The 23,097-nt window shown below is 35.4% G+C and overlaps 3 protein-coding genes across 3 annotated transcripts; 2 read left to right on the forward strand and 1 right to left on the reverse strand.

The window, feature by feature from the left end:
- The first annotated feature begins 333 nt into the window (after positions 1 to 333).
- On the forward strand, positions 334 to 17,379 carry ppk6 (pickpocket 6). The gene is made up of 5 exons (XM_067777062.1): positions 334 to 554; positions 2,922 to 3,125; positions 5,091 to 5,827; positions 16,843 to 16,960; positions 17,063 to 17,379. The coding sequence occupies exons 1-5, from the start codon at positions 334 to 336 to the stop codon at positions 17,196 to 17,198; spliced, it is 1,416 nt and encodes a 471-aa protein (XP_067633163.1). The 3' UTR covers positions 17,199 to 17,379.
- l(2)k09848 (lethal (2) k09848) lies at positions 17,282 to 19,410 on the reverse strand. The gene is made up of 4 exons (XM_067771008.1): positions 19,244 to 19,410; positions 18,481 to 19,169; positions 18,069 to 18,424; positions 17,282 to 18,001 (listed from the first exon to the last, which is right to left on the reverse strand). Exons 1-4 carry the CDS (start codon positions 19,329 to 19,331, stop codon positions 17,863 to 17,865), a joined length of 1,272 nt encoding a protein of 423 aa, XP_067627109.1. The 5' UTR covers positions 19,332 to 19,410; the 3' UTR covers positions 17,282 to 17,862.
- Positions 19,411 to 21,565: 2,155 nt separating this feature from the next.
- LOC137243340 (pseudouridylate synthase TRUB2, mitochondrial) lies at positions 21,566 to 23,058 on the forward strand. The gene is made up of 3 exons (XM_067771012.1): positions 21,566 to 21,832; positions 21,890 to 22,093; positions 22,152 to 23,058. Exons 1-3 carry the CDS (start codon positions 21,703 to 21,705, stop codon positions 22,757 to 22,759), a joined length of 942 nt encoding a protein of 313 aa, XP_067627113.1. The 5' UTR covers positions 21,566 to 21,702; the 3' UTR covers positions 22,760 to 23,058.
- Positions 23,059 to 23,097: the final 39 nt, after the last annotated feature.

The following is a 23,097-nucleotide window of genomic DNA, read 5'->3' on the forward strand; positions in this document are numbered from 1 at the left end:
TTTATAAACTCTCTACTGCAAATACGTACCCAAACCAAGGCGATTCGCCTTGACCACAACCATGTAATGAACTCATATGTCAAAGGCGAAGTATGGACATAGAACTCATTGTATATCCGCCTTTAGTGCGACAACTTTTTTGGCAAATATTTCAAAAAGTTTCTAACGCACAGAACAACAAACTTTGTACATGTCTCCTATAATTAGTGTTGTAGAAGTAATGAGCTATTTATGACCTACACACAATAATTAAAACGTACCGTTAAGCGTTTTGTTACTAATCCCTATCAATAAAAGGCTACAAGTTTTCCAACATTCACGTAGTTGAACAAAATGTTTCTCAGGACGTGGTGGCAAAAAATAAGCGGCAGTAATCCGTTGGAAAGCCCTAGCCTTCAGCATTTCAATACAAAACTCTTGAATCCGAAATATCGACAAGATTTTACACATCGACTCAAACTAGCCATATCAGACTGCTTTTGGGAGTATACACAGACGACTAAAGTAAGTGGAATGTGGCTACTGCGACACGATAGAACTAGTGGGATTTCTAGGTAATTTATAGAAATATTTTTATAATACAGTCCAACAATATTAAGTCACTCGAAGACTTCTCTAGAACATATATAGGAATAAATATTGAAAAGGCTTTAGATCAATCTTTCGGAGAGACAATGACCTGCAGTTGTTGTTGTTGTAGCAGTGCTTCGCCCCATCCAATAAGTGCGGCCGATCACAAATTGTCATCAATATCCTCTAACGGGAGTCCAAGGAAAGTTGCTGTACCAACAGGGGTAGACCATAATGAGAGGGGTGTTAGAAGCGTTGGTTCCACATTACAATTAAAGAGATGGTTGGTGTCATGTTGGGACACATTGCAAGCGGGGCATACATTTTGTATGTCGGGGTTGATACTGGATAGGTAAGAGTTTACCCTGTTACAGTATCCAGATCGAAGTTGAGCTAGAGTGACTCGTGTTTCCCTGGGGAGTGTGTGTTCCTCTTCGGCAAATTTTGGGCACTGTTCTTAGAGTACTGGATTCACCGGGCAATTCCCGCCATAGAGGTCCGACGCCTGTTTGTGGAGTTCACTGAGGACCTGGTTGTGTTTTTTGGCTTCATACGGCTGAGTTCTCAGGTGCCGTATTTCCTCATAATGCTTACAGAGATGACTCCTTAAGCACCTGGGCGGTGTTGGCTCATCAATCAGATGCCTGTTGGGATGCCCAGGTTTCAGTACTGCCAGCAAGAGATTTGAGGATTTTATTACGGCTCTGAATCTTCGGTACAATTATATGATTTATTCGGTGATAATGCCAGGTTTCGCGAGGCGAAAAAACTGGAGAGATCACCCGCAGTCGATGATGGTTCTTCCTACAAGTTGTTGTATAAGCTGGGAAGTGAAGTGAAGTGAATTGCTGGCTACTTCATACAGCTGTTTTAGAAAGGAACATCAATCATCAGAGATAAATGAGTTCCAATGCTCAGTAAACTCTGCATCCTTACCTAGCAACTTCTCGGCGAATGCGGATAGAGAAGCAGACATGAAGGAGTTGCGGGAGCTGCCAACAAAGCGACAGGCGAAGAAATAACGTGGCCGGTCCGAGTCTCCCTGTTATCAGCAAGCAAGTAAAATAGTGTGGGCTCGTCCCCAGCGGGTTAGGGGGCTTAGAATACACCTGCGTCAGTTATGCCTGTCGTAAGAGGCGTATTAAATACCAAATTGATTCAAGAGGTTGTGTAGCGGAACCCTTTCAAGGGGTTGCCAGCACAATATATAGCTTCTCCAATCCAATTGTCAACCTCACCTACCCGTGGCAAATCTTGTTTCTTTCACAGCCGAGGCTCTGGCGACCCAAAGTTCCTCATGGATCTATGGGGGTGGGACGGTCCTTTAATGGTGCTTGTTGCCGGAACGTATCGGATCTGTATCCGGCAAAGGACCATAAGCAACGACAACACTCTCCAAGGCCTGCTGGGAGTATCCTTATCGCTACAAAAACAACAATATGGCGTGGGCTCCTATTTGTAGCGAAGGGCAATTTCCGTAATGTATAGCTAGAATATGGGTATCTAACCTACCGTAATCGGAAAAATAAATGCAAGGACCCTTATATATTTACTGGATGTGCAGGCAGAATGCCCAGTAGGCCTCTGCCAGCATGGAAAATCAAAAAAGCGCGCTAAACCAATCACGCCTCCACCAGCACTCTCAGAGAATATCCTCGCTGTACTTACTTACTTACTTACTTACTTAATTGGCGCTTAACCGTTTAAACGGTTATGACCGTCCAACAAGGCGAGCTAGTCGCTCCTTCTCTCTGCCAACCGGTGCCAACTGGCCAAACCAAGGGAGTTTAAATCGTTTTCCACCTGGTCCTTCCGACGGAGTGGGGGTCGACCTCTACCCCTACTTCCATAGGCGGGTTCCGATAGAAACACTTTCTTGGCCGGAGCGTCATCTTTCATTCGTATAACATGGCCTAGCCAGCGCAGACGCTGCGTTTTAATTCGCTGGACTATGCGGATGTCTGCGTATAGCTCTTACAGCTCATCGTTTCAAATTACTCTTTTAATATGTCCTACGAATTGGCTATATTACACCGTTCCTATTCCCCCCTTTCCACCATGGAAACCATTTGAGCACATTCTTAACTGTTTCAGTAGTAGATGGTTCTTAGATAGAGTAATTCATTTCAATTCATGAACATAATTCAGACGTGAGCGCCGTTAGTGCAAGTATGGCTGTCAACTTTCTTACCTTCCATCCGATTAGCATCAGTTCGGAAGTAGTCATTTAATTTCTAATACGGAACTGTAGATTTGCGCGACTTTCTAACATTTTCGCTACAGTTACTTATTACGCGGTCACTATATAACTACATAGATAATAGATTCTTTTTATATGGAAAATTCTGCAGGTGGATTTGGTCGTTGGTACTCACCAGCCTATTGCTGCTCGGTGTATATTTATCTTTTCAATTGTGGCTGAAATTTTATTCATATCCCATTTTAAACACCGTATCCAGTGATCTGGCTATAACCGATGTAGCTTTTCCCGGCATTACCATATGCAGTCCAAAATTGGTCAATCGTGAACGGGTGCAGCGTTATATAAATACGTTGTAAGTTTATATTTTAGTAATATTTTAAGCGAAATTGACTTAGTACGAGTAGATATGGCCTCCGAAGATTTCGAATTGAAATTGGCATTTTTATTTTTGATAATATTTAAATTCTAGTTATACTCAGCGTGCTTTGCACACAGAGTATATTAACTTTGATTGGATAACGGTTAGTTGTACAGGTATAAAGGAATCGAGATAGATATAGACATCCATATATCAATTTTGATTGAGCCATGTCTGTCCGTACGTCTGTCCGTTAACACGATAACTTGAGTAAATATTGAGATATCTACCAAATTTGGTACGCGAGCTTATCTGGACCCAGAATAGATTGGTATTGAAAATGAGCGAAATCTGATGATAAACACGCCACTTTTTATATATTGTAACGAATTTGCTGCAAATTCCTCTTATTTGCCCTTTTGCTAGGTTCTTATCGCTAAACTGTTGAATAAATAACTCCAATATTGAATAATGGAAAAATGGCCTTTATTAAAATACTTCACAATAACACTCAAACTGTGCAACGAATAGCTTAATAACCAAACTGATAGCTCAAATGAAACTCCACTATTCAAAATAATACTGCTATTGCTCGCTAGATATCGTCTTAGTCGTAACTGCTTGACAACTCAAATCAAACTCAAACTCCTCGCCTTTACTGTCACGCCTTTTATACTTTTTGATTTCTAATTGCATACTTCTAGGCTTTTCCATTCCAGAACTTACTAGTTTGTTTCGGCTACAAAATCGCCAGCCACAACTACGTGCACAAATTATTGCCCTCTCTTGTGACAACTCAGATAGATATATGCATGTGTTTGTGCATTGCCGCTCCACTGCTCGTATACGTACATATGTGTAGACGCAATTATTTATTCGTTTATGTAGATACATAATGATTGAATTATTGATGTGAATGTTTGTAGTTTACAGTCTCTCGAGTACACATAGGCGTATAAGTAAATGCATCTGTGTGTGACATCTCTCTGGGCTGCCTTATATATGTCTATACTTGATTTGATTATTGACGTAAATACTGCTTAACATGTCCTTAGTGATGGTATAGCTTAGTGATGCTAATATCCGTGACAATATATAACATTTTGGCAAACACAAAAAACCTGATTATTTACTAAATAATACACCTAGAATGTTGAAATTTGACGTGTGGACTGATATTGAGACTCTTGATTAAAATTTGGAAAAAAATTTTAAAATGGACGTGGCACCGCCCACTTGTGATAAAATCAATTTTACAAATATTATTAATCATAAATCAAAAATCGGTAAACCTATCGTAACAAAATTCGGCAGAGAGGTTGCCTTACTATAGGGAATGCTTTGAACAAAAATTAACGAAATAGGTTAAGTACCACGCCCACTTTTATATAAAATATTTTTAAAAAGGTCGTGGATGAATAAAAAAGAGCTTTATATCAATAGTATTTCATTTCCCAAGTGGATTTATAAGAGTAAATAGGAAAAACTTCAAATTTAAAAAAATGGGCGTAACACCGCCCATTTTATGACTAAGCAATTTTCTATGTTTCGGGAGCCATAACTCGAAGAAAAATTAACGGATCATAATAAAATTGGGTACACAAATTTTCCTTATAGTAGAAAATATTTCTAGTAAAAATGGACGGGATCGGTTAAAGACCACGACAACTTAGATATAAAACAAATTTAAAAGTGTCGTAGACTAGAATAATAACCTATAACTTAGCAAAAAATAGTTTTGAATCAATGATATTTCACTTATCAAGTTTTATTGTAAGAGGAGATGGGGAGACATTTTTTTAAACGGGCGGTGCCACGTGTTATGTAGAAAATTAATTTATCTGAAATGAAATGTGCAATTTTGAAGCTCACGCTGAGTATATAATGTTCGGTTACACCCGAACTTAGACACCTTTACTTGTTAAATATATCATCTCGTCTTTTCTATATTAAATGTAGAAATATACCCCTCGATATCGACCCAAAAGATGTAGCTGCTGGCTTAGAATATATCAATGCTTTCACCGATCAGAACTGGAAAATTCCAGAAGAGGAAAACTTTCAATACGCCGATAAAGTGCTAAGCATCAATAACATCTCCATTTATGAGGCAGCCAAAAATGTTAGCGGCAGTTGCAATGATTTTGTCAAACGTTGTTATTGGGGTATTAACGAGTTTCCATGTCGTCAGCAAGATGAATATCTTTCTTTTATAGCGACCACATCATTTTTGGGTCCATGTTGTTCATTTAATTATAATCCAAAAAATCTCTCATATGTACCGTTTTCGGCTAACATTTTCGGCATTGATGGTGGTTTAACAATTGTGGGTGTAGAGGGTTCTGAACGTAATCTGTCAACTGGTCTAATCGTTTTGGTACATCATCCTATGGACTATGTTACTGATGCCACATCATCAGTTACAATTACTTCGAATTCGGAGAGTTTTGTTGAGATTTCACCAACTGTACAAAGCTCTGCAACCGAAGTACTGGAATTGCCAAAAAATAAGCGCGATTGCCTTATTTCTGATGATCTTGAGTTACATAATTATCGACAAGCTGCATGCTCGCTCGCTTGCCAAACAGAAGCTATCATGAAGACATGCCAGTGTGTGCCATATCATATACCAAATGCCAAGGACGATTATCGTGAATGCAAATTAAAGGATAGTGCATGCTATTCGATACATTATGGTAATTTAGAAAACGTCACAATAGTCGGTGATACTGCGCAGACCATGTCTTCCTTTCATGATTTTTGGTACTCAACAAATCTAAATGTGATGAATTTCATATCAAAACCGATATGCATTGAACCCGACTCCCACAAATGTTGATGAAATTTTGCATACAGGTACACTTTACATATACAAACACAACCTTAATTTTAGAAATTGCATTTTGGAAAAATTGTGGGCGTGGCAAGGTGTCAAATTTGTGAACAGTGCGTGAAAAATGACGGTAATAGGTTCTTTTGAGCTGTGATAACCACGGAAGGGCTCAATCGATTTCAAAGATCTTGATACCATTGGAAAGGTATTCGAATCGGCTTTCGAAAATATACACTGTAAAAAAATGTTATTGGACTGAAAAATTTTTTGTTTCAAAATAAAAATTTTAAACTTGAAAAAAACTTCAAAGGCCTTTCTTTTGGAAAGGTCTATTTAATATATATAACATATCCAAAACCTAAAATGGCGTATTTTTTCTGTTTTTTTTTTTTTTTAATTTTAAGTAAATGCATCTCTTTATTTTTGATATTATGGTACTTTTGAGCTGTGATAACTACGGAACGGTTCAACCGATTTCAAAGATCTTGATACCATTGGAAAGGTATTCGAATCGGCTTTCGAAAATATACACTGTAAAAAAATGTTATTGGACTGAAAAATTTTTTGTTTCAAAAATAAAATTTTAAACTTGAAAAAAACTTCAAAGGCCAAGTGTTTTAAAATAAAATATATATTTTTTTAGAAAGGTCTATTTAATATATATAACATATCCAAAACCTAAATGGCGTATTTTTTCTTTTTTTTTAATTTTAAGTAAATGCATCTCTTTATTTTTGATATTATGGTACTTTTGAGCTGTAATAACTACGGAACGGCTCAACCGATTTCAAAGATCTTACCATTGGAAAGGTATTCGAATCGGCTCTCGAAAATATACACTGTAAAAAAATATTGGACTAAAAAATTTTTGTTTCAAAAATAAAATTTTAAACTTGAAAAAAACTTCAAAGGCCAAGTGTTTTAAAATAAACTATATTTCTTTTGGAAAGGTCTATTTAATATATATAACATATCCAAAACCTAAAATGGCGTATTTTTTCTGTTTTTTTTTTTTAATTTTAAGTAAATGCATCTCTTTATTTTTGATATTATGGTACTTTTGAGCTGTGATAACTACGGAACGGCTTAACCGATTTCAAAGATCTTGATACCATTGGAAAGGTATTCGAATCGGCTTTCGAAAATATACACTGTAAAAAAATGTTATTGGACTGAAAAATTTTTTGTTTCAAAAATAAAATTTTAAACTTAAAAAAAACTTCAAAGGCCTTTCTTTTGGAAAGGTCTATTTAATATATATAACATATCCAAAACCTAAAATGGCGTATTTTTTCTGTTTTTTTTTTTTTTAATTTTAAGTAAATGCATCTCTTTATTTTTGATATTATGGTACTTTTGAGCTGTAATAACTACGGAACGGCTCAACCGATTTCAAAGATCTTGATACGATTGGAAAGGTATTCGAATCGGCTTTCGAAAATATACACTGTAAAAAAATGTTACTGGACTGAAAAATTTTTTGTTTCAAAAATAAAATTTTAAACTTAAAAAAAACTTCAAAGGCCTTTCTTTTGGAAAGGTCTATTTAATATATATAACATATCCAAAACCTAAAATGGCGTATTTTTTCTGTTTTTTTTTTTTAATTTTAAGTAAATGCATCTCTTTATTTTTGATATTATGGTACTTTTGAGCTGTGATAACTACGGAACGGCTTAACCGATTTCAAAGATCTTGATACCATTGGAAAGGTATTCGAATCGGCTTTCGAAAATATACACTGTAAAAAAATGTTATTGGACTGAAAAATTTTTTGTTTCAAAAATAAAATTTTAAACTTAAAAAAAACTTCAAAGGCCTTTCTTTTGGAAAGGTCTATTTAATATATATAACATATCCAAAACCTAAAATGGCGTATTTTTTCTGTTTTTTTTTTTTTAATTTTAAGTAAATGCATCTCTTTATTTTTGATATTATGGTACTTTTGAGCTGTGATAACTACGGAACGGCTCAACCGATTTCAAAGATCTTGATACGATTGGAAAGGTATTCGAATCGGCTTTCGAAAATATACACTGTAAAAAAATGTTACTGGACTGAAAAATTTTTTGTTTCAAAAATAAAATTTTAAACTTAAAAAAAACTTCAAAGGCCTTTCTTTTGGAAAGGTCTATTTAATATATATAACATATCCAAAACCTAAAATAGCGTATTTTTTCTGTTTTTTTAATTTTAAGTAAATGCATCTCTTTATTTTTGATATTATGGTACTTTTGAGCTGTGATAACTACGGAACGGCTTAACCGATTTCAAAGATCTTGATACCATTGGAAAGGTATTCGAATCGGCTTTCGAAAATATACACTGTAAAAAAATGTTATTGGACTGAAAAATTTTTTGTTTCAAAAATAAAATTTTAAACTTAAAAAAAACTTCAAAGGCCTTTCTTTTGGAAAGGTCTATTTAATATATATAACATATCCAAAACCTAAAATGGCGTATTTTTTCTGTTTTTTTTTTTTTAATTTTAAGTAAATGCATCTCTTTATTTTTGATATTATGGTACTTTTGAGCTGTAATAACTACGGAACGGCTCAACCGATTTCAAAGATCTTACCATTGGAAAGGTATTCGAATCGGCTCTCGAAAATATACACTGTAAAAAAATATTGGACTAAAAAATTTTTGTTTCAAAAATAAAATTTTAAACTTGAAAAAAACTTCAAAGGCCAAGTGTTTTAAAATAAACTATATTTCTTTTGGAAAGGTCTATTTAATATATGTAACATATCCAAAACCTAAAATGGCGTATTTTTTCTGTTTTTTTTTTTTAATTTTAAGTAAATGCATCTCTTTATTTTTGATATTATGGTACTTTTGAGCTGTGATAACTACGGAACGGCTCAACCGATTTCAAAGATCTTGATATGATTGGAAAGGTATTCGAATCGGCTTTCGAAAATATACACTGTAAAAAAATGTTACTGGACTGAAAAATTTTTTGTTTCAAAAATAAAATTTTAAACTTAAAAAAAACTTCAAAGGCCTTTCTTTTGGAAAGGTCTATTTAATATATATAACATATCCAAAACCTAAAATGGCGTATTTTTTCTGTTTTTTTTTTAATTTTAAGTAAATGCATCTCTTTATTTTTGATATTATGGTACTTTTGAGCTGTGATAACTACGGAACGGCTCAACCGATTTTAAAGATCTTGATAACATTGGAAAGGTATTCGAATCGGCTTTCGAAAATATACACTGTAAAAAAATGTTATTGGACTGAAAAATTTTTTGTTTCAAAAATAAAATTTTAAACTTGAAAAAAACTTCAAAGGCCAAGTGTTTTAAAATAAACTATATTTCTTTTGGAAAGGTCTATTTAATATATATAACATATCCAAAACCTAAAATGGCGTATTTTTTCTGTTTTTTTTTTAATTTTAAGTAAATGCATCTCTTTATTTTTGATATTATGGTACTTTTGAGCTGTGATAAATAACTACGGAACGGCTCAACCGATTTCAAAGATCTTACCATTGGAAAGGTATTCGAATCGGCTCTCGAAAATATACACTGTAAAAAAATATTGGACTAAAAAATTTTTGTTTCAAAAATAAAATTTTAAACTTGAAAAAAACTTCAAAGGCCAAGTGTTTTAAAATAAACTATATTTCTTTTGCAAAGGTCTATTTAATATATATAACATATCCAAAACCTAAAATGGCGTATTTTTTCTGTTTTTTTTTTTAATTTTAAGTAAATGCATCTCTTTATTTTTGATATTATGGTACTTTTGAGCTGTGATAACTACGGAACGGCTCAACCGATTTCAAAGATCTTGATACCATTGGAAAGGTATTCGAATCGGCTTTCGAAAATATACACTGTAAAAAAATGTTACTGGACTGAAAAATTTTTTGTTTCAAAAATAAAATTTTAAACTTGAAAAAAACTTCAAAGGCCTTTCTTTTGGAAAGGTCTATTTAATATATATAACATATCCAAAACCTAAAATGGCGTATTTTTTCTGTTTTTTTTTAATTTTAAGTAAATGCATCTCTTTATTTTTGATATTATGGTACTTTTGAGCTGTGATAACTACGGAACGGCTTAACCGATTTCAAAGATCTTGATACCATTGGAAAGGTATTCGAATCGGCTTTCGAAAATATACACTGTAAAAAAATGTTATTGAACTGAAAAATTTTTTGTTTCAAAAATAAAATTTTAAACTTAAAAAAAACTTCAAAGGCCTTTCTTTTGGAAAGGTCTATTTAATATATATAACATATATCCAAAACCTAAAATGGCGTATTTTTCTGTTTTTTTTTTTAATTTTAAGTAAATGCATCTCTTTATTTTTGATATTATGGTACTTTTGAGCTGTGATAACTACGGAACGGCTCAACCGATTTCAAAGATCTTGATAACATTGGAAAGGTATTCGAATCGGCTTTCGAAAATATACACTGTAAAAAAATGTTATTGGACTGAAAAATTTTTTGTTTCAAAAATAAAATTTTAAACTTGAAAAAAACTTCAAAGGCCAAGTGTTTTAAAATAAAATATATTTCTTTTGGAAAGGTCTATTTAATATATATAACATATCCAAAACCTAAAATGGCGTATTTTTTCTGTTTTTTTTTTTTAATTTTAAGTAAATGCATCTCTTTATTTTTGATATTATGGTACTTTTGAGCTGTGATAAATAACTACGGAACGGCTCAACCGATTTCAAAGATCTTACCATTGGAAAGGTATTCGAATCGGCTCTCGAAAATATACACTGTAAAAAATTTTATTAGACTGAAAAATTTTTTGTTTCAAAAATAAAATTTTAAACTTGGGAAAAAAATACAAGGCCAAGTGTTTTAAAATAAAATATATTTTTTTAGAAAGGTATATTTAATATATATAACATATCCAAAACCTAAATGGCGTATTTTTTCTTTTTTTTAATTTTAAGTAAATGCATCTCTTTATTTTTGATATTATGGTACTTTTGAGCTGTGATAACTACGGAACGGCTCAACCGATTTCAAAGATCTTGATACCATTGGAAAGGTATTTGAATCGGCTTTCGAAAATATACACTGTAAAAAAATTTTATGGACTGAAAAATTTTTTGTTTCAAAAATAAAATCTTAAACTTGAAAAAAACTTCAAAGGCCAAGTGTTTTAAAATAAAATATATTTCTTTTGGAAATGTCTATTTAATATATATAACATATCCAAAACCTAAAATGGCGTATTTTTTCTGTTTTTTTTAATTTTAAGTAAATGCACCTCTTTATTTTTGATATTATGGTACTTTTGAGCTGTGATAACTACGGAACGGCTCAACCGATTTCAAAGATCTTACCATTGGAAAGGTATTCGAATCGGCTCTCGAAAATATACACTGTAAACAATTTTATTAGACTGAAAAATTTTTTGTTTCAAAAATAAAATTTTAAACTTGGAAAAAAAATACAAAGGCCAAGTGTTTTAAAATAAAATATATTTTTTTTTAGAAAGGTCTATTTAATATATATAACATATCCAAAACCTAAATGGTGTATTTTTTCTTTTTTTTTGAATTTTAAGTAAATGCATCTCTTCATTTTTGATATTATGGTACTTTGCGCTGTGATAACTACGGAACGGCTCAACCGAGATCTTGGTACCATTAGAAAGGAATTCAAATAGGCTTTCAAAAATGTATACTGTAAGAATTTTTATTTCGCTGAAAACCCTTTTTTTTTAAGTTTTTTAAAAACTGAACTTGGAAAAAATTACAAAGAGCAAGCAATTAAAAACAAGAAAATGCTTTTCAGGGTAATACAAATTTTCTCAGTGTACGATTTCGATAGCCTATTAGAATACCTTTCCAATGGTATCGTTGAAATCGGTTGAGCCGTTCCGTAGTTATCCCAGCTCAAAAGTACCATAATATCAAAAATAAATTTATTGAAATAAAAAAAAATACGCCATTTTAGTTTTTGGATATGTTATATAATTATATGGACCTTTCTAAAAAAATATATTTTATTTTAAAAGTTTTTTTCAGGTTTAAAATTTTATTTTAATTTTTATTTTAGTGTACGTTTTCGAAAGCCGATCCGAATACCTTTCCAATGGTACCAAGATTTTTGAAATCGGTTGAGCCGTTCTGTAGTTATCACAGCTCAAAGGTACCTATTACCGCCATTTTTCACGCATTTTTCACAACTTTGACACCTTGCCACGCCCATAATTTTCCAAAAATGCAATTTCTAAAAATGAGGTTGTGTTTGTATAGATAAAGTGTACCTGTATGCAAAATTTCATCCAAATCTGAGTGGGTCGGGTTAAAAATGTGCCATTTTTTAAAGGTTTTGATATGAAATTCATCATATGCATTCAAATGCGGGTATAACAACATTTCCAGTTGTAAATGAGAAAGCGTCATTTGGAAATCAGAATAGTTACTTTAAAATGAGAAAGCGTCATTTGAAAATGAGAATAGTTACTTGAATATGAGAAAGCGCAATTTGAAAATAAGATTTGTAAATTGTAAATGAGATTAATCAGTTGTAAATTCGAAAGGGTCAAATGTAAATGTGAAAGCGTTATATGGAATTGAGAATAGTCAATTTTAAATGCGAAAGCATCACTTCGATATGAGAATAGTCACTTGTAATTAAGTTGTTGTTGTTTTAGCAATTCTCGCCCCACCTAATAGCCGCGACCGACCACAAATTGTCATCAATATCATCTAACGGGAGTCCAAGGAAACTTGCCGTTTCAACAGGGGTGGACCAGAAGGAAAGAGGTGTTAGAGGCGTTGGTTCCACATTACAATTAAAGAGATGGTTGGTGTCATGTGGGGACACATTGCAAGCGGGGCATACATTTTGTATGTCGGGGTTGATTCTGGATAGGTAAGAGTTTAACCTGTTACAGTATCCAGAACGAAGTTGAGCAAGAGTGACACGCGTTTCCCTGGGGAGTATGCGTTCCTCTTCCGCGAGTTTTGGATAATTTTCTTTAAGTACTGGATTCACCGGGCAATTCCCGGCATAAAGGTCCGACGCCTGTTTATGGAGTTCACCAAGGACCTGCTTGTGTTTTTTCACTTCATACGGCTGGGTTCTAAGGTGCCGTATTTCCTCAAAATGCTTACGGAGATGACTCCTTAAGCCCCTAGGCGGTGCTGGTTCATCAATCAGATGTCTGTTGGGATGCCCAGGTTTCTGGGAATTCAACAGGAACTGTTTGGTCAGCATCTCATTTCTCTCCCTGATGGGGAGTATTCTCGCCTCATTATGCTGATGGTGTTCTGGGGACATGAGAAGACAGCCCGTGGCGATTCTGAGAGCAGTATTTTGGCAGACCTGTAGTTTCTTCCAGTGGGTAATTTTTAGGCTTGGCGACCATATGGGTGACGCGTAGCACGTAATCGGCTGGCTAATTGCTTTGTATGTAGTCTCGAGCGTTTCTTTATCTTTTCCCCAGGTACTGCCAACGAGGGATTTGAGGATTTTGTTACGGCTCTGAATTCTCGGAACAATTGCGGCTGCGTGCTTACCAAAATGTAGATCCTGATCAAACGTCACACCCAAGATTTTGTGGTGTAGGACAGTCGGTAGCGTAGTGCCATCGACGTGGATGTTCAAAATGGTCGACATTTGGGACGTCCATGATGTAAATAAGGTCGCGGAAGATTTAGTCGTTGATAATGCCAGGTTTCGCGAGGCAAAAAAACTGGAGAGATCAGGGAGGTAGCCGTTTATTTTATTGCATAGCGCATCGATCTTTGGGCCCGGGCCTGTGGCCATTATTGTGCAGTCATCGGCGTAGGAAACGAGTGTGACTCCTTCCGGTGGTGAAGGTAGCTTAGATATGTAGAAATTAAACAAAAGTGGGGATAGGACACCACCCTGTGGCACCCCTTGTTTAATTCTCCTTGGTTTTGATGTTTCGTTTCTAAATTGCACCGATGCCTACCGACCACCCAGATAATTTGCGGTCCACCTTTTAAGACATGGAGGAAGGGTAGACCCATCCAGGTCTTGCAGTAACGAGCCATGGTTGACCGTATCAAAAGCTTTTGATAGGTCTAGCGCTACGAGTACTGTTCTATGGTGGGGGTATTGATTTAAACCGCAATTTATCTTATATCGGACGATACGACTCACCTATGTTAGCTGGTTTCCCAGGCCTTAGTAGCGGGACCACCTTGGCCATTTTCGATTTCTCGGGTATGACAAAGGTGGAAAGAGACAGGCTGAAGACATGCGCTAAATATTTGAAACCCTCTTTCCCTAGGCTTTTAAGCATCGGCATGGCTATGCCGTCTGGGCCCACTGCTTTGGATGGTTTAGCACGACCAATGGCGTCCTCAACCTCTTTAGCGGTGATGGTGATTGGTGACGCGCTGAATTTGTGTTTATGTGCGTATCTATTGTCGGCAGAAAGCGCTCGCGAATTTTTTCGCATCCGACAGCACTTTGTCGCCAAAGGCGATGGAAACTTTGTATTTGTGCTTAGTCGGATTTGATAGGGACTTTACGGTGGACCAAAGTTTACCCACACCGGTAGAGAGGTTACAACCTCTTAGGCGCTCCTCCCATTTCCCCCGCTTGTGTTCATCCACAAACAATCTGATGCGTTGGTTTATATCCCTTATTTGGGGGTCGCCTGGATCAAGCTGTCTTATAAGGTCACGTTCTCTCGCTAAGCTTGCGGCCTCCGCCGGGAAGTGGGGCCGGATTTCGAGAATTCTCCCGGCGGGAATGAAACGTGCCGAGGCGGATTCAATGACCTTACGGAAGGCACGCTCCCCTTGGCGGGCATCAGTCGGGATAGGGAGGGCAGCAAAGCGGTTGTCTGTAAAGGATTTATATTCTTCCCACTTTCCTTTTTTGAAGTTTATGAAAGTGCGTTTTTCAGTGACGATGAAGTCGGCGGTACGCTAGAGCGAAATAAGTATGGGCAGGTGGTCGGATGCCAATGTTACCATCGGCTGCCAGTTGACGCAGTTTACGAGTTCTGCGCTCACGATTGAGATATCTGGCGAGCTGTGACAGCTTCCTACCATACGTGTGGGGGCGTCTCCGTTTATTGTGCAGAACGTCGTTTCTTCTATTTGATCCGCCAACATCTCACCCCTACTGTCCTACTTGTAATTAAGAATAGTCAATTGTAAATGCGAAAGCGTCATTTGTTATTGAGAATAGTGTTAATGAGAATAGTGAATTGTAAATGCGAAAGCGCCATATGGAAATGAGAACAGTCATTTGTAAATCAGAAAGTCATTTCAAAATTAGAAAGCGTCAATTGTAATTGAGAATAGTCACTTGTAAATGAGAATAGTCAATTGTAAATGCGAAAGCGTCATATGTAAATGAGAATAGTCACTTGTAAATGAGAAAGCATTAAATGAAAATGTGAAAGCGTCATTTGTAATTCAGAATACGTAGTCAATTATAAATAAGAAAGTATCACTTAAAAATGCGAAAGCGTCATATGGAAATGAGAATAGTCAATTGTAAATGCGAAAGTGTTTTATAGAAATGAGAAAAGTAAGTAAATTTTGAATGAGAAAGCATTAAATGAAAATTCGAAAGACTTATTTGTTATTAAGAATAAAATTTGTCAATTTTATGTAAAATTATAATGTAATGGTTCCCTCTCATTACCCATTTCCCACCACTGTACAACAACTTGGACTTCTCCCCCCAGCGGGTGAGGTGGCTTAGAATATACCCGCGGTAGCCTGTCGTAAGAGGCGACTAAAATATCAAATTGATTCAAGGGGTTGCCAGCGCAATATATATGTAGCTTCTCCGACCCAATTGTCAACCTCACCTACCCGTTGCGAATCCTGTTTCATTAACAGCCAAGGCTCTGGCTACCCCGAACTCCTGATGGATGTAGGGGATGGGAGGGGGGTAGTCTATAAGGTTGCATGTGGTCATACCAAATCGTTCCCGAGATGGTCGAGCTAGTACCTTTTTGGCGCTTGTTACCGGAACGTACCAGATCTGCATCCGGGAAAGGACCATACACATCGATAACACTCCCCAAGGCCTTCGGGGAGTGTCCTTATCGCTACAACAACAAATTGGACTTCTCTTCAAAAAATGCATAAGGAATCCGAAGTCCGAGGGACACAATGGGAATAATCAACAAATCCTTATTAATACCTAGTGTTATTTTAGTGAAGTAAATAGAGGTTAAATACCATACTAAAAGCTAACCACGCTTTCAAGTTATTTAAGCAATTGGTTTTGATCTGCTTTCTCATTTACAAGTGACTATTCTCATTTCCACATGACGCTTTCGCATTTTAAAGTGATATTTTCTTATTTATAATTGAATACGTATTCTCAATTACAAATGACGCTTTCGCATTTTCATTTGTAGCTTTCTCATTTAAAATTGACTATTCGCATTTCCATGTGACGCTTTCGCATTTACAATTGACTAATCTCATTTGCAAGTGACGCTTTCGGAATTACAATTCACTATTCTCATTTACAAGTGACTATTCTATTGACAACTGATTATTCGCATTTCCATATGACGCTTTCGCATTTACAATTGACTATTCTCATTTCCAAATGACGCTCTTGCATCTTCAATTCAGTATTCTCATTTAAAACTGACTTCTCAATTACAATTGACGCTTTTGAAATTTCATTTACAGTATTCTCATTTACAAGTGACTATTCTCATATCGTAGTGTCGCTTTCGCATTTACAATTTACTATTCTCATTTTCATATGACGGTTTCGCATTTATATCTGACGCTTTCTCATTTACATCTGGAAATGGTGTAGTCCAATTAACACATGTTTCGAAACTAATTTGACATGCTTCGGAGTATCACCAAAACATACACACTTTCATACAATTATATACCAATAAAACTGTAAAATTCTTTGATTAGATGAGTTTAAAAGTGTTAAATGCGAAAATTGTTTGCCTAACTGCTATGATGTCACATATTCAACTTTAGCCTACAAAACTGATTTAAATTTGCACAATTATTCGGTCAGCTCTCATTAGTAAGTGGCCATTTTCTTATACATACATTATATTCTTTGTTAAAATTGTCTACTTCCTAAATTGTAATATTCAGCAAGTAAACCAGCGATTTGTATTTGCAGTCAAACTGATATGAACGCCAGAGATACATTTATAGTACGCGCTTATCTAACCAAACAGACGGTACCAGCGATACGCAAAGTGGTCGTGATGTCATGGATCGGTTTGTTATGTATGTGCGCAGCGAAAAGTTTATAGATAGAATTATTGTTTTGCTTACGAGGATAATTATATTTTTCAGCTGATTTGGGCGGAGTGTTCAATTTATGCTTGGGAATCAGTATGGTGTCTCTAATAGAGTTTTTCTACTATTGCACATATCGGTTATATATAAATTATAAAGCCCGATGCGTTTTACTTAACTCATCCGTTAAAATTAACAAGTAATATACTACAGCTATTTAATATGAAAAATGTATAATGCAAAGCCTAAATTTATAACTTTAATGTGCACAGCAGTTTTGAAATAAAGTTATGAGATTTAAACATTTAAAAAGGTCCGTTTTCTTATATAAACTTTAAAGTTAAAGTTGACTAGAGTTTAACCCAGCCCGTTCGACCGCTTCAACCGAGATGAACAGCAAAATTCTATGTTATCGAAAAAAGTGGCGAGGTGAAACTTTAGCGAACTTTAACTGGAGGTCAATCTCGTACTGAAAAACCGGGCATTATTCATCAAAATATTTCCTTATCGAGTATATACATTTCAAATGTTACATTACAAACCGATATATGTAACTGTCAAGATATTGCCTGGCAAAATAACGTGTTATATACACTAAGACTCATATATTTTGTTTTTACCCATTTTTATACATACCATTATGCTTAACTATATTATTTTTAATACTATTTATTTTTTTTATTTATTTTCACTCTTTCTTTTTTTAGTTTTATCAAGTTGCTTATCAGATTTTCGCTTAGCACCCGCCTTTGTGTTTTTTTTCGTCACTTCACCTGATTTCGTTTCAGTATCACTATCCGCTGCATCCTCTTTTTCACTGAAATTTAATTAAAAGATTAGCAATAGAAAATTCCCTTAAAAAGTCGAAATATGTAAATGCTTACCGAACTGTTTGCATATTCTCAAATAAGTCTTCGTACTCCTTATCCACACATAATGACTGTTTCTCTATGTTCAATTTATTTGAACTTTCGACCTGCTCCACATCTTCCGCTGTTTCAGCAGTTAGGACACAATTTGTATTTTCTGTCGATTGACGTATTAAAACACGTGTGGCTTTCGACTTTACATAGCACTGATACAGAAGTACGGTTGAATCTACATGATGTATACGTACGTAACGATCCAGCGAAGCAGAAGCTAAATATTTACCAGTACTATCCAGTGTAACATCACTAATGGCGCCAGTAAAACCCTTATAAGTATGCACAAATGTTTTCATGCGTCTGATATCAAATGCCTAAAAAAAAAAAATTTAATTTATTAATAATTATTGGATGCCCTGTTTTAGTTTACCTTCATGGCACCCATAGTGGTGCCTGTGTATATATAGTTTCCGTTTGCAACAAGTGTAGCAAAACTCATTAGATCTTCGGTAGCATAACACTGAACAGGGCGGCGCTGTTTACGAGTATCATACATACGCACATAACCATGACGTGAACAAGTAGCCAAAATATGCGGTGAATCTATGAATCCCACATCGCTATCCCATACTGCTACTTCCAATTGCAGAAAATCATTTGGTAGATTTTTTGATGTAAATACTTGTTTGCCTTCGACGGCCATATCAAAAACTTTTAAATTATTCTGTCGACCTTTTCCTCCTGTGGCTACAAGATTTCGATCGGTAGGGCATTGACGCAAGTGTGACATGTCATCGCCACTACTAATTAAAATTTCTGTTTCATTTGAACTATTTTCAAGGGACAAACGTTGCACTTGACCATTCGAGCAACCAGCCACCAAATAGTCGTCGAAACTTCCAAAACCCACTATAGGAGCAAATTTGAAATTGATTGTCTTTTCTACTTTGTCAGTATGTAATGAATGCATTTGAACATTTTGTTTTGCTCTTCCAATGAATATTTCGGATGTATCATTCCCAAATGCCAGTGCAGTAACTCGATCATCTTTGTCAATTTCATTTAAATCGTATAGATTGCGTTGGGCAAATGGTTTATCCTCAAGCGCGGGTAAAAATCCTAAGAGTATACATCGGAATATTGAGACTATTCAGGTATGTAAATACAAAGATGGCCAAAACAGGGATACCTACTTTTGAAAGTTCCTGTGCTTGTACCAACGTATATCTCATGACTTTCTGTGTAATTGGGGCTCTTTAAATTTGCTGTTGTCCACTTCATTTTCCAGTATTGTTATTTTACAGACATAAAATGAAAATAAAACAATTACGAAGAAATTGCACGTGTATAAACAGATGTTGACAAATGACAGCTGTAAGCTGAGTCCAGGAGTAGTGTTACATAGCTTGATTAGATGTGTCGCTGCATGTTAAGGCCCAATTAATGGTGACTTATAACCATAAAACCATAACCATATAAAACAGCTAATCGAGACTACCTTATGGAAATTAATGCAATCGATTAATGTTGCCATACCATAACGCTAACGCCATAACCATACCATAGCCAACCAATTTGTGGTTTTTGGTTTCTCGCCATATCCATAACCTAAAAATATTTGAATTGGGGAATTTAATAACATTTTGTAGATTTTATTCATTTTTTTGAATACGTTAAAACATAACATAACATAACATCACTTTTTCGGCAGCTCTATTTGCCAGTATTTACTTGTACCAAAGATGGTAAATATAATAAGAGACGTCACTCTTTACTTTGCGTAATGTTATTCGTTAGGGTACTCGCAGGGATTTTTTTTTTTGCGAGATGTGCATAAATGTCTTTGTACATTTTAGTGCGGTATTTTGTGTTTACTTTTCCGACTGTATTTAATTAATTAATTAATTAATTCTCTTTCCAAAAAATCACCTATACATAAAGTGCCTACACGACAGGAATAAATGCGAGACGATTGAAAATGTCCCTCATGGAAAACATTAGGCATACATTTTTTTAACTTCCAGTGAGTTACTCGCCACTCGTAGTAGACTGGTGGCTCTTATTATATTTATCCTTGTTGCTTGTACTACAAAAGTACAAGTTTTCTGCAAAATTTTGTCTGTAATCTTTTGGGGAATACAAAATTACGTTTATGTTTATGCCTAAAAAATTCCGGTAGCTTACACATTACATATTATATTACTAAACGTATAGTAAAATCTACTCCGATCGTAGTAGAATTCAAAGGCAGTTATGTATGATAGACAACCCTCTAAATTATGCATGCCTAACTTGTGGAAAATGTCAACGGGATGAGGACACCTGAATATTCATTTCATCATGCGTTATGACAAAGAGACTTATTTTTTTTATAATAGGTTTGTAATTTTTTGCATTTTCTTCATTTTTATGAAATTTTCACGATTTTTAGTTTAATGCACAATTAATCGATCACATTGGATATGGGTATGGTTACGACTATGGCGTTAGGGTAAAGGAAGTTTAATTAGCCCTTTAAGGTGATCAATCTATATGATGGCATGTTGTTGTTGTTATAGCGATAAGGTTTCTCCCCGAAGGCTTTCGGGAGAGGTATCGATGTGATGGTCCGGAACGCTCCGGTAACACAGTACCATTAAGGTGCCAGCCCGAACATCTCCGGAACAATTTATATATGGCCACATTAAACCTTCAGGCCATCCCTCCCTCCCCACCACCAAGTTCCATAAGGAGCATTGGGACGCCAGAGCCTCGTCTGTTAGGGAAACAGGATTCGCCACGGATAGTTGAGGTTGACAATTGGGTTTGGAGAAGCTATATATTGCGCTTGGAACCCATTGAGTAATTCTATACGACAGCATGACACTGCTAATACGCGTCCGAAACCGGAAAATAAAAATTTTATCTCGTTCAAAAGATATTACCGAAAAAACGAAAAATGACCCGCGGGTCCCTCCGAAACCGGGAGTGGTATCCGTGGTATTTTTGCGCAGAACGCCTTTCTGCGTTGGCGACCTTCGGCCCCCGTTTATAAAAAATTACCCTGGGTGGATCCAACACCGGTTTGGAGACCAAAACTATATCCGCGCAAAACAGTTATTTTCACAATTTTTTTGTGGTTACAACAACATTAAAACAACCATATGAAAATCTCTAAGTTCAACTGCAAATATCTTTGGATAGAGATAAAATTTTTATTTTCTGGCTTCGGATTATTGTTTTCGAAATTAATGCGCGCCTTTTGACACCTATTTTTGGACGCGTATTAGCAGTGTGATGCTATCGTATAAAATTACCACCCAATGAAAGAGATGCGCCACACATCCCCTTGAATCTGGTGTTATCAGTCGATCCCTGTTGTAAATTATTATTGAAAAATAATTGCGCTAATGACGTTCTGAAAAAGCAGCACCACACGCAGTGCTGCTGGAAATCTGTTACAGCTTTTATTATCTCTTGACGTTTTTATTCCGATTTCGAGCACTAGGAAACCATAAAATCAGCTGATAAATCCATTAATGGATTGTTTACACAATTGTAAACGATCTAAAAGTTTGCTAACTAGGGACAAATAGGATATCTTTGAAAACACCTGGAATTCGAAGATTTGATTCCCATAACCAAAAAAAAAGAAAGGCAGCCTAAAACAAAAATGTCGTTAACTAAAGTTTACGATGCGCCCACAGTCTTTAAACATTTAAATGGAATTATGAATATCTACAAGCCAGCTGGAATGAAAGTAGGACATGTCAAAAACGCGGTTTTGCATAACATAACTAAAGGTTAGACGAATAATATTTCAAGTCACGTATTTGTAACTGATAGTATATAACCAAAAGCTTTGAATGAAATGCAAGTTCGAGAGCCACGTAAATTAGAAACACCACTTTTGCAACCCGGTGGCGCCGCCAATCCATTGTTACAAAAACTTGAAACAATTGATTTGGCTGATCATATGCTAACCACAGGTCCACGATATCAATTGTCTGACATACGCTGTGCACTCGTAGCGGGATTAGGAAAACACACCAGCGGTGTACTATGTAAGTTTATATATTATTCTTGAATTGACGAATAATCCTTTGGTGAAACGCCCTGTAGTGTTTGGCCTTAACAAAGGAGTCTACCAATCACAAAAGATACAGCGTAATCGTCCACTGCGTGCTTATCATGTCTCCGGTTGTTTGGGTGTTGCGACAGAAACAAATTTACCCGATTCACGTATAACCGTACGATCTGATTATCTACATGTTCATCCGGAACGTGTAAGCGCATTAGCTGCCTCTATGCAAGCTTCACATCTACGCAAAATGTACGAACTTTGTGGTGTTGATTTACAATCACAAGCGGCTTATGAAATCGCCTGCAAAGGTTTAATACGCCCAGCAAATAATGCAGAACCCGTAATTTATAGCATTAAACTAATTGAATTTCAACGCCCCAATTTCACATTAGAGATACATGCGATTAACGAAAACGAAGAATATTTGGCGGCGGTAATAAATGAAATGGGTATAGAATTACGTTCAGTGGCACACTGTACAAATATACGCTGTATACGACATGGTCGTTTTAGTGTGGAGAATTCATTGCTGAGACATGGTTGGAGCTTACGAGGAGTTATGAGAAATATAGCACAACAGCGACTAGTTCTTGAGCAGCATCCTCATCTTTTAGAGCAAGACAAGATCGAACTAAGAAGTGATTAAGATGAATTTTAATATTATGTTAATTAATTATATGTGAGCATACTAAATTAAATGTTTTTTCGATGGCATTAAATACAAAATTTTGATTTGAAAAAAAAAATCAAGGAATTGCTAACTGAATTACATATAATGTATGCTGCTTTTCGCAGATTACATTAAGAGAATTCTTGCGCATTATAAGAGTATTTTTAATTTTACGTATACCTATTTATTTGCGCTCGCTAGTCTATTTCAAGATTTGAGTATTTGTTTGGAGTATTTGTTTATTATGATTATTAAAGAGTACATATATGCTTTTATGTATTGTTGGTTCGACAACGCACGTTGGAGAAAGTTTT

The sequence above is a fragment of the Eurosta solidaginis genome, chromosome 3 (assembly GCF_040869045.1).
Source record: "Eurosta solidaginis isolate ZX-2024a chromosome 3, ASM4086904v1, whole genome shotgun sequence".
In the NCBI taxonomy this organism is placed as follows: domain Eukaryota; kingdom Metazoa; phylum Arthropoda; class Insecta; order Diptera; family Tephritidae; genus Eurosta; species Eurosta solidaginis.